This window comes from Bombina bombina, chromosome 5, assembly GCF_027579735.1.
Source record: "Bombina bombina isolate aBomBom1 chromosome 5, aBomBom1.pri, whole genome shotgun sequence".
Lineage (NCBI taxonomy): Eukaryota > Metazoa > Chordata > Amphibia > Anura > Bombinatoridae > Bombina > Bombina bombina.
The window spans coordinates 505,942,947-505,955,165 of record NC_069503.1 but is presented as its reverse complement, the minus strand read 5'-3'; the positions used below and the strand labels follow the sequence as shown (position 1 = coordinate 505,955,165).

The following is a 12,219-nucleotide window of genomic DNA, read 5'->3' as shown; positions in this document are numbered from 1 at the left end:
ATCTGCTCTGCAGTGTTCTCCTCCTTATCTGGTGTTCCATGCAGATAAGGTGGTTTTACGTACTAAACCTGGTTTTCTTCCAAAAGTTGTTTCTAACAAAAACATTAACCAGGAGATTATCGTACCTTCTCTGTGTCCGAAACCAGTTTCAAAGAAGGAACGTTTGTTGCACAATTTGGATGTTGTTCGCGCTCTAAAATTCTATTTAGATGCTACAAAGGATTTTAGACAAACATCTTCCTTGTTTGTTGTTTATTCCGGTAAAAGGAGAGGTCAAAAAGCAACTTCTACCTCTCTCTCTTTTTGGATTAAAAGCATCATCAGATTGGCTTACGAGACTGCCGGACGGCAGCCTCCCGAAAGAATCACAGCTCATTCCACTAGGGCTGTGGCTTCCACATGGGCCTTCAAGAACGAGGCTTCTGTTGATCAGATATGTAGGGCAGCGACTTGGTCTTCACTGCACACTTTTACCAAATTTTACAAGTTTGATACTTTTGCTTCTTCTGAGGCTATTTTTGGGAGAAAGGTTTTGCAAGCCGTGGTGCCTTCCATTTAGGTGACCTGATTTGCTCCCTCCCTTCATCCGTGTCCTAAAGCTTTGGTATTGGTTCCCACAAGTAAGGATGACGCCGTGGACCGGACACACCTATGTTGGAGAAAACAGAATTTATGTTTACCTGATAAATTACTTTCTCCAACGGTGTGTCCGGTCCACGGCCCGCCCTGGTTTTTTTAATCAGGTCTGATAATTTATTTTCTTTAACTACAGTCACCACGGTACCATATGGTTTCTCCTATGCAAATATTCCTCCTTAACGTCGGTCGAATGACTGGGGTAGGCGGAGCCTAGGAGGGATCATGTGACCAGCTTTGCTGGGCTCTTTGCCATTTCCTGTTGGGGAAGAGAATATCCCACAAGTAAGGATGACGCCGTGGACCGGACACACCGTTGGAGAAAGTAATTTATCAGGTAAACATAAATTCTGTTATTTCCATCTAAAGGGGAGGAGAGTCCACGGCTTCATTCATTACTTGTGTGAAATAAGAACCTGGCCACCAGGAGGAGGCAAAGACACCCCAGCCAAAGGCTTAAATACTTCCCCCACTTCCCTCATCCCCCAGTCATTCTTTGCCTTTCGTCACAGGAGGTTGGCAGAGAAGTGTCGGAAAATTCGGAGTAGTCTCTTATGGAGGGTAGTACTCTTCAAAATGGGACTGGAATTTTTAGTATTCCTGTCAGCCTCTCAGTGAGAGCTTGGGTGAAAGTTAGAGTCCGGAGATGCAGGGAGAGTCTTTCTGCGAAACCATCCCGACTCATATTAACAGCTCCATAAGCAATCAGCGTTGACAAGTTTCGCTGCCTGCTTCCAACACTCAAGTCCATGTCAGGAGCAATGCTACTACACTGTCACACTTGAGAGGCAATGTTCCTGTTCCACTGCGTAAATTCTGGTAAGATTGTTTCATTTTTATACACATAATGACAACGCAGAAGACAGGGTCACAGTGTGATGCCTTTTATCTTTATAGAATCAAGGGTTAACATCCCTAGTAAGGGGATTATTGAATTGGGGGGGTTATACATAATATTGTTTATTGTGTCATTGCTGCGATATGTGTGAGATGAGGCTCTGACAATGGGTGAACTTTAGTTTCCTTCTGGGAGTATTGCGCAGCTGTTTTTGGCATGTTTTCTCCCTAGTGCAGGGGCAGTCCTGCGGGGCATTCCTGCTGACCGGGTGTGGCCTAATCTACTTCCTTGCTGGAGTCACGGTGCAGGAGACATAACGGTTTCTGTGGTCTGGGTCCTAGGAGGTGGTAAGTGCCCCAGCCATTGGAGGTTATAAAGGTGCCATTGTTTATATTTTACACTAGTCCGTAACAAAGCCGCAAGCTATGGAGGACTCTGACGCATTAGAGGGTACTCCCTCTTTAACTAAGTCTAGTACCTGTGTTTATTGTGAGGAGGTTCTGGTGGATCTGCCTGCTCGACTATGTTCCCCTTGCCTTGATAAGGTCTCGGCTTCTCGAAAGAAGAGAATGTCTAGTACTAGTGAGCCATCCACCTCTGAGGGCTCCCCGTCCCGTGAGTTGCGTCCCCTACATTCATCTCTGAGTACACATGCAGCGCCCCAGGGCATGTCTATCCTTCGGGGGAAATCCGTTGGCCGTCAGACTTTGCTGATCAACTGCAAACAGCGGTCTCGAAGGTGATTAGTGCCTTACCACGTTCTGCTAAGCGCAAGCGTAGGGTAAATTATGGCGATCCGGCCCAGGAGTCATATACTTCTATGGATATCTCAGAAAGGTTATCCGCTGACGAGGACGACTCCGACTCTTCTGAGGACGTTCCTTCTGGAACGGAATCAATGTCATCTAATGCTCTGTCTGTAGAGGAGCCTGGCTTTAGGTTTAGGATGGAAAATTTGCGCTTTTTGCTGAAGCAGGTGCTTGCTACTCTCGAGGTTTCAGAGCCGAAACTACCAGAGGAGCCTTTGATTCCTAAGCTTGATAAAGTGTATGAGGACAGGGTGGTACCTCAGACCCTCCCAGTTCCTGTTAAGATGGCTAATATTATTAAGAATGAATGGGAGAGATTAGGTTCTTCTTTTTCCCCTTCTTCTAACTTTAAGAAACTGTTCCCCATCCCGGACTCTCAGCTCGAGCTGTGGGGGAACGTCTCTAAGGTGGATGGTGCTATCTCTTTACGCTCGCCAAGCGAACAACGATTCCTCTTGAGGATAGTTTGTCGTTCAAAGAGCCTATGGATAAAAAGTTAGAAAACATGTTGAGGAAGAAGTTTCAACACACAGGGTTTGTTTTTCAGCCAGCAGCAGCAGTAGAGGCAGTTGCCGGAGCTGCGACATATTGGTGCAAATCTCTGCCTGATAAGGAAGACTCCCCTTGATGAAATACAGGTAGAATTAAGGCCTTGAGGGTAGCCAATTCTTTTATTTGTGATGCCAATGTGCAAATTATTCGTCTGAATGCTAAAGTTTCAGGGTTTTCTGTACTAGCCCGCAGGGCTCTGTGGCTAAACTCGTGGTCTGCAGACATGACCTCTAAGTCCAGACTGTTATCCCTTCCCTTTCAGGGAAAGATCCTGTTCGGTCCAGGATTGGACTTGATCATATCAACGGAGACCGGAGGCAAGGGTACTTTCCTACTGCAGGATAAGAAGGTTAAGCCTAAGGGATCTACTTTTCGTCCCTTTAGTGCGGATAAGGCCCAACGCCAGCAGCCCACTACGAAAGCAGATCAGTCCAAGGGTTAGGGTGCTTAGAAGCCAGCTCAGTATTGGAACAAGTCAAAGCAGAACAAGAAGCCCGCCGAAACAAATTCGGCATGAAGGGGTGGCCCCCGACTGGTCTCCGGACCGAGTAGGGGCAGATTATCTCTCTTTTCAGAGGCCTAGTTGCAGGAAGTTCAGGACCCTTGGGTTCTGGAGGTTGTCACCCAAGGATACAGGATAGGGTTCAGAACTCATCCACCCAGGGGCAGATTCCTCCTGTCAAATCTGTCTTCCAGACCAGAAAAGAGAGAAGCCTTTCTAGACTGTGTGAGGGATCTCTCTTCTCTCTGAGTTATTGTACCAGTACCCCCAGCAGAAAGGGGTCTAGGATACTATTCAAACCTTTTCATGGTCCCAAAGAAGGAGGTCATGTTCCGCCCGATTCTAGACCTAAAATGTTTAAACAAGTTTCTGCCTGTTCCATAATTCAAAATGGAAATGATCAGATCTATTCTACCCCTATTTCAAGAGGGTCAGTTCATGACGACAATAGACTTGAAGGATGCCTACCTTCATGTGCCAATTCACAGGGATCACTTCAGATTCCTGAGATTTGCGTTTCTGGACCAGCATTTCCAGTTTGTGGCCCTTCCTTTTGGTCTGGTGACAGCCCCAAGGGTCTTCACGAAGGTTCTGGGGGTGCTGCTTGCAGTAGCCAGATCCAGAGGCATTGCGATGGTGCCCTATCTGGACGATATCCTAGTCCAGGTGCCGTTGTTCAGTCTCGCAGAGGATCACATGAGGGCCCTTCTTCTTTTGCTCCAATCTCACGGTTGGAAGATAAACTCAGGAAAGATTCCCAGCAACAGGGTGGAGTTCCTGGGAACGATAATAGATTCTATATCCATGAGGCTATGTCTCACAGATCAGCGACTCAGGAAAACTGCGTCCACCTGTCTTGTCCTTCAGTCCTACTCTATTCCCTCTGTGGCTCAGAGTATGGAGGTGATCGGGCTCATGGTATCCTGCATTGATGTCATTCCATTCTCCAGGTTCCATCTCAGACCTCTTCAGTTGTGCATGTTGAGACAGTGGAACGGCGATCATGCAGACCTATCCCAGCAGATTTCTCTGGACGATTGGATGAGGGACTCCCTCTCTTGGTGGATCCGTCCGGAACAACTGTCCCAAGGAACATCCTTCCTGAGATCGTCCTGGGAGATTGTGACCACTGACGCGAGTCTGGCAGGATAGGGAGCTGTTTGAGGTGTCAGGATGGCACAAGGAAAATGATCTCGAGAGGAGTCTCTCCTCCCGATCAATATTCTGGAACTTCGAGCAATCTACAATGCTCTGAAGGCGTGGCCTCTTCTTGGGTCGTTCAGCTTGATCAGATTCCAGAAAGACAACATTACCTCGGTGGCTTGCACCAACCATCAGGGGACGATGAGAAGGTCCCTAGCGATGAGGGAGGTTTCTCAGATATTGGAATGGGTCCCACAGCTGCTTGCTCTCAGCAATCCACATTCCGGGTGTGGACAACTGGGAAGCGTATTTTCTCAGCAGGCAATCCTTCCATCTGGGGGAATGGTCTCTCCACCCCGAGGTGTTTGCGGAGATTTGTTACCAATGGGGGACTCCGGAGATAGATCTCATGGCGTCCAAACTCAATTGCAAGCTACCCAAATAGGGTCGCGGTACAGGGATCCCCAGGCAGAGCTGATAGATGCCTTGGCGGTTCCTTGGTGGTTCAACCTAGGTTAAATTTTTCCACTGTTGCCACTTCTTCCTTGTGTAGTGGCCCGTATCAAGCAGCAGCAAACTTCGGCTATTCTGGTTGCTCTGTTGTGGCCGCAGAGGACGTGGTTTGCGGATCTAGTGGGGATTTCATTGTCTCCTCCATGGAGTTTACCCTGTCGCAGTGTCCTGTTGGTACAGGGTCCTTTTCAACTTAAAAATCTATATTCTCTGAGGCTGACTGCGTGGAGATTGAACGCTTAGTCTTGGCCAAGAAAGGGTTTTTTGAGAGAGTGATTGATACTCTCGTTCAGGCCAGGAAGCCGGTCACTCGTCGCATCTATCATAAGGTGTGGAGAACTTGCTTATCCTGGTGTGAGAAGCATGGATATCCTTGGCACAAGGTTAAGGTATCCAGGATTCTGTCCTTTCTCCAGGATGTACTGGAGAGGGGGCTTGCCACCAGTTCCTTGAAGGGACAGATTTCGGCATTATCTGTTCTGTTACACAAGAGGTTTGCTGAGCTTCCTGATATTCAGTCTTTTTGTTCAGCCTTTGTCTTTTATCAGGCCTGCTTTTAGACAATCCGCTTCTCTTTGGAGCTTGAACTAGGTTCTGAAGGTGTTGCAGAGGGTTCCGTTTGAACCTATGCACTCTGTTGACATTAAAATTCTTTCTTGGAAGGTTCTATTTCTGTTGGCTATTGCATCGGCACGCAGAGTATTTGAGTTGGCGGCCCTGCAATGTGAGCCTCCTTATCTGGTTTTTCACGCTGATAAGGCTGTTCATCGCACTGGTTTGGGATTTCTTCCCAAAGTTGTGTCTAACCGTAACATCAATTAGGAAATTGTTGTTCCTTCTTTGTGTCCTAACCCCTCTTCTCCTAAGGAGAGGTTACTTCATAATTTGGATGTGGTTCGAGCTTTGAAGTTCTATCTTCAGGCTATGAAAAATTTCAGACAGTCTACATCTCTTTTTGTGGTGTATTCAGGGAAGTGCAAGGGGCAGAAAGCCTCTGCAACTTCTTTGTCCTTTTGGTTGAGGAGCATGATTCGCTTGGCCTACAAAACAGCGGGACATAAGCCTCCTAAGAGGATCACGGCTCATTCGACTAGAGCTGTGGCTTCTTTGTGGGCCTTCAAGAATGAGGCCTCTATGGAGCAGATTTGTAAGGCGGCTACCTGGTCCTCCTTACATACCTTTACAAAATTTTACAAATTTTAAATTTTTGCTTTGGCGGAAGCAGTTTTTGGGAGAAAGGTTTTACAGGCTGTGGTGCCCTCAGATTAGGGTCCGCCTCTTGCCCTCCCGTTTTCATTCAGTGTCCTCTAGAACTTCGGTATTTCTTCCCAAAAGTAATGAATGAAGCCGTGGACTCTCCCCTTTAGATGGAAAAGATAAATTATGCTTACCTGATAATTTAATTTCTATCGAGGGGAAGAGAGTCCACGGTTCCCGCCCGTATCTCCGTAGGGCGGACCTAAATTGAATCATCTTCTGGCACCTTTTATACCCTGATATTTCTCCTACTGTTCCTGGTTTCCTCAGCAGAATGACTGGGGGATGAGGGAAGTGGGGGATGTATTTAAGCCTTTGGCTGGGGTGTCTTTGCCTCCTCCTGGTGGCCAGGTTCTTATTTCCCACAAGTAATGAATGAAGCCGTGGACTCTCCGCCCCACGATGGGAATGAAATTATCAGGTAAGCATAATTTATATGTTTATATTGTGTGTGTGTGTGTATATATATATATATATATGTATGTGTGTGTATTTATGTACCTCAGAGTGGCTGATGCTACTGAATGCTGAAGCTCACTCTGTGTATTGTTTGCATAAAATGCTCACTTCTGCCACATAGTGCACAAAACAGGTGTACACTCCTTTTTGCTTACTTTACAATTCCTAATAAAAACTCAGTTGATAAAAAAAAGAGTTAAAAATTGGATATTTTAAAAATTATAAACTCTATCTAAACTAAAATGGCATGGTCTTTGTTGATCATGAAAGAAAACATTTGGGTTTCATGTCCCTTTAATATAACAATGTGGGTTATGCAAAACTGGGGAATGGGTAAAAATGGGATTATCTATCTTTTTAATCAATAATAGACAGAGGGGAGTTAAAGTGAAAGTAAATCCTAGCGTTTTACAAACGCTAGGATTTACTATTGAAACAAATAAAGGGGACTTTCATTCATGAAGTCTGAAATACTTCATGTAGAAAGCTCCTTTATTTGATTAAATCAGTCGCCGTTCTTAGCTGCTACAGCAGCCTATGGCTAAAACATTTTTTGGCTAAGAGGTGACGTTTTCACCTCTTAGCCAATAGCCGTGTGGTAAATCCGGCTTGGCGCCCATGGGAGCCGGATTTACCGCACTGCTATTGGCTAAGAGGTGAAAACGTCACCTCTTAGCCAAAAAATTTTTAGCCGTGCTCTGCTGTAGGAGCTAAGAGCGGCAATCGATTGAATCAAATAAAGGAGCTTTCTACATGAAGTATCTTATACTTCATGAATGAAAGTTCCCTTTATTTGTTTCAATAGTCAACCCTAGCGTTTGTAAAACGCTAGGATTTACTTTCACTTTAATTATGCAAGTCTTCTTAACCAAAACATACTGTCCATTCACTGCAAAAGTTCTTCTTTGAAACTTGAGGTAATCATGGGAAAATGGTAGAGGAGATTCAGTACTGCTTACTAAATTTAAAAAATGTAGTATCCGTAAGTAAAGACCGGCAAGTATTGAAATTTGGACTTTTGAAATGTAGAACAAATATTCACCTTGGCATTAGTTCAAGGAGACATAAGCATTAGAATATTGAATATTAACATTTGAATATTGATTCCCATAGACTTAAACTGATCTCTAGGAGAATCAACATTTAAATGTTGGATTCAATAACTAAATGTGACATTAAAGAGGCAGTTAAGTCAAAATAAAACTTTTATGATTCTGATAAAGCATGCAATTCTAAACAACTTTCTACTTTAATTGTATTATAATATCAAATTGCTTGGTGTCCTTTGTTGAAAAGCAAAGTTTGGCTCAGGAGCGGCAATGTACTTCTGGGATCTTGCTGGTGACTGGGGGCTGTATATTTGTTTTTAGCTCACCTCATGTGTCAAGCTAGATCCCAACAAAGCAAATTTGATGATAGAAGTAAATTAAAAAGTTGTCTAACATTACATGCTCAGACTCCTGAAATTGTTTATTTTTTTTTATTTTATTTAAACTTTACTGTCACTTTAACTATTGAAGATATAATTAAAGGCTTAGTTTCCATGAAGTACTCTTAGTGTCTAGAAACTTATTTTTTTCTGTTGAGGAAAATTAATGGGACATTCCGTGCAAAATTTAAATGCACATAGCTGAATTACATCTCTGAATAGAAAGATATTTGCAATATAAATGTATTGGCAAAAATGCTTCTAGTAAAAGTTATCACTGTTTTAGTGTTGACATTTTTCTCTGCACGTGCATGTGAAGCATAGCTAGATATTCTCAGTGCAGCAACATTTTAAATACTGCAGCTGCTCAGAGTGCCAGTAGGGCATTTATTGGGAGCATTTTAATTTTCTATTCAAAACTGAAATGCATCCATGTGGGTTCCAATTTTTGCTGGAATGCCCCATTAAAGAGCCATTATAGTTGAAAAATGATGTTCTCTTATTTGTTAGAGCGTGTAATTTTCTGACTATAACGGCCAATTATGGACATATATAAAGCTGTCTATTAAAGAGTGTACAAACAAGTTTTCCAAGCAGCCATTGTTTGTACACTCTTACAATTTGAATTACTATTTTGTATGTTTTTATAGAACTAGTAGGAAAAAAAAACATTGAATTCAAAGGGCAATATTAAAAGTGGATCGCTGAATATTGCTTTTGTGAAAATGGTCTTAGCGCTCCACTGAGTAATACCAACGCAAGCTAATGTGCACTGGTATTACAAGTTGACAGCAATACGAACAATACCTCACGTTCGCCTTGCTGGGAAGCATTGGGCTCACGAGAGCGTGCTTCTATAGGCTCCTGTAGGAGCCTCGTTCTCATGTCGCGAGAGACGGCATGAGAACCTTGCGCAACGAAGGGGGTAAGTAATGCAGCGATGGCTGCAAAGTGTAAAAATATATATGTATATGATTATATAAGTATATATTTGTGTTAATATGTGTATATACACATATTAACACAAATTTATATGTATAAATAAGCATTTACATATATATTTACTGGGAACACACGGTTCCCATAGACCGCAATGTAAACACACCACAGCCACCGATTTTAGTCCCAAAAAATGGAGGTTTTTTTTTTTTATTATTTTAAATATGCTTCATTTAAAAAAAAATAATCAAGAACCAGAAAAACCCGAACACTTGATTTTGGGGCATTTGGGACACATTTATAAAATTAACCAGAGATCTCTGGTTAATTTTATAAGCCACTTGTAATGACTGGTTATTTATCTTGCTCCCGCAAACGCTTCACTTGTAATCTACCCCAAAGTGTCTGGGGAAAAAAAACTGTAAAACTGTGTATATATGGAAATATTTTCATGTTCTGTTTTCTAATAAATGCACAAAAAACTTGTGTTACTGGATCGTTATAGTATACATGCTGTATGTGTATAGATATAGATATAATAATTATGCAGTAAAAACTATGTGCACTTTATTGAAGTATTCACCACTCTAACAGTTTTTGTTTTTTGCATTCTAGAAAAAACCATTATCTTCTATAATCAAAGAAGTCTGTGATGGGTAAGTCCTCATAGTTGTATGAAAACTTCCATAAATGAGCCGAGCATTAAATATCAGGCTAATCAAATTATATACAAGTTGCTGTCAGGTTTTGAATGAACATGATCTATACTGAAATGTTTTTTTATGGTAGATTAGTACAGGGCTTGACAAAACCCCAGAAGCCAGAACTCCTAACTTTAGATTACTCTACATAATCTTTATAAAAATGTCTTCCTATACTTTAAAAGTATGTGGATGGTTCCTGAATATTCTAGCTGGCTCTTTAACTTTTATATAAACTATAAATGAGTTAATCCTTAGTTTGTAATACAACACTAATTTCTACCTACAGTGAATCCTTTATAAGAACTTAAGATAAGGAATCTGTGTCTGGTATGAATTCTTTAAAGGGACATAAAATCCACATTTTTTTCTTCCATGATCAGAGGTTCCTCCAACAGGCCAGGTTTTCATTATAGCTGAACTAGAGCACAGGTGAAGTAATCAGCTGATCAGTAACCATGGTTACTAACCTGCTGTCACTCATCAGCTGATTATTTCACCTGTGCTCTAGTTCAGCTATAATGAACACCTGACCTGTTGTGGGTACTTAAGGACTGTGGTTAAGAAACACTGAGATAGAACATGCACTTTTAAACCACTTTCCAATTTACTTCTAGTATCACATTTTCTTTGTTTTCTTGTTATTCTTTGTTGAAAAGCAGGAAAGTAAGTTTAGGAGTGTGCACATGTCTGCAGTACTATATGGCAGCAGTTTTGCAACAGTGTTATACATTAACAAGAGCAGTAGGTGGCAGCACTACTTCCTGTCATGTAGTGCTCCAGACATGTGCACGCCACCTATCTAGATATCTCTTAAACAAATAATAACAAGAGAACAAAACAAATTTGATAATAGAAGTAAAATGGAAACTTTTTTTTAAAATTGTATTCTTTATCTGAATCATCACAGAAAAAAATTAGGTTTCATGTCCCTTTAAAAAAAAAAAAAAAAAGCTGTAAGATGTTTTAAAATGTCGTCTTGTAGATGCAGGAAAAAATGAACCTTAGGGCTCCATGCACGAAGTAGCGTAAGCTGCTCTGGAGCCCTTGCGGGGTAGGTTTGCATATGCGAGCCTGCTTCCCGCAATATAAGAATCAGCTCTCGGTGATTGACAGTCCCTTTACTTGCGCAATTAAACGCGCGAATAAAGGGGCGGGCATTACACAATCATCTTAGTGTGTAATGATACATAGGGTCCTATTTATGAAAGGACAGTGCGGATCAGGTCCGACAGACCTCGCTGAATGCGGGGAGCAATACGCTCTCTGTATTCAGAATTGCACCAGCAGCTGACAGCAACGCTGCCCCCTGCAGACTCGCGGCCAATCGGCCACCAGCAGGGGGTCTCAATCAACCTGATCGTATTCGATTGGGTTGAATTGCGGCAATGTCTGTCCGCCTGCTCAGAGCAGGCGGACAGGGTTATGGAGCAGCAGTCTTTAGACCGCTGCTTCATAACTGCTGTTTCTGGCGAGTCTGAAGACTCGCCAGAAACACAGGCCCAGGCGGTCAGCTTCACAAGCTGAGAAGCTGTCCGCTGCCTTTTAATACATGGGGGTGCAAGTGTTAAAAGTTCTATTTCTCCAACATTGGTGTGTCCGGTCCACGGCGTTATCCTTACTTGTGGGAATATCTCTTCCCCAACAGGAAATGGCAAAGAGTCCCAGCAAAGCTGGCCATATAGTCCCTCCTAGGCTCCGCCCACCCCAGTCATTCTCTTTGCCGTTGCACAGGCAACATCTCCACGGAGATGGTTAAGAGTATGTGGTGTTTAGTTGTAGTTTTTTTATTCTACTATCAAGAGTTTGTTATTTTAAAATAGTGCTGGTATGTACTATTTACTCTGAAACAGAAAAGGATGAAGATTTCTGTTTGTGAGAGGAAGATGATTTTAGCAGACAGTAACTAAAATCGATTTCTGTTTCCACATAGGACTGTTGAGATGAAGTAACTTCAGTTGGGGGAAACAGTTAGCAGACTTTTCTGCTTAAGGTATGACTAGCCATATTTCTAACAAGACTGTGTAATGCTGGAAGGCTGTCATTTCCCCTCATGGGGACCGGTAAGCCATTTTCTTAGTCTCAAACAGAATAAAGGGCTTAATATGGGCTATAAAACTGGTAGACACTTTTATGGGCTAAATCGATTGCTTTATTTGGACATTTTATACATGTTTATGCTGATATTTCACACTTATAAACTTGGGGAACGTTTTTTAACGTCAGGCACTATGTTAGACACCTTTTCCAGTCAGGAAGGGCCTTCCCAGTTGTAGGCTGAGCCTCATTTTCGCGCCATTACTGCGCAGTTGTTTTTGAGAGCAAGACATGCAGATGCATGTGTGAGGACCTGAAAGTAGTTGGAAAAGTTCCTAAAAGGCATCATTTGGTATCGTATTCCCCTCTGGGCTGGGACTGTATAGGGGTTAAATCTGTAACCG

At 42.7% G+C, this 12,219-nt stretch overlaps 1 protein-coding gene across 1 annotated transcript in view; it reads left to right on the top strand.

Annotated features, from left to right (window-relative positions):
- Positions 1-12,219, top strand: part of ELMO1 (engulfment and cell motility 1) — a 1,021,083-nt gene that overhangs the window by 200,329 nt on the left and 808,535 nt on the right. Inside the window, exon 4 of the mRNA XM_053714416.1 lies at positions 9,693-9,733. Coding sequence (XP_053570391.1) covers positions 9,693-9,733 — 41 coding nt within the window. The remainder of the gene's footprint in view (positions 1-9,692; positions 9,734-12,219) is intronic.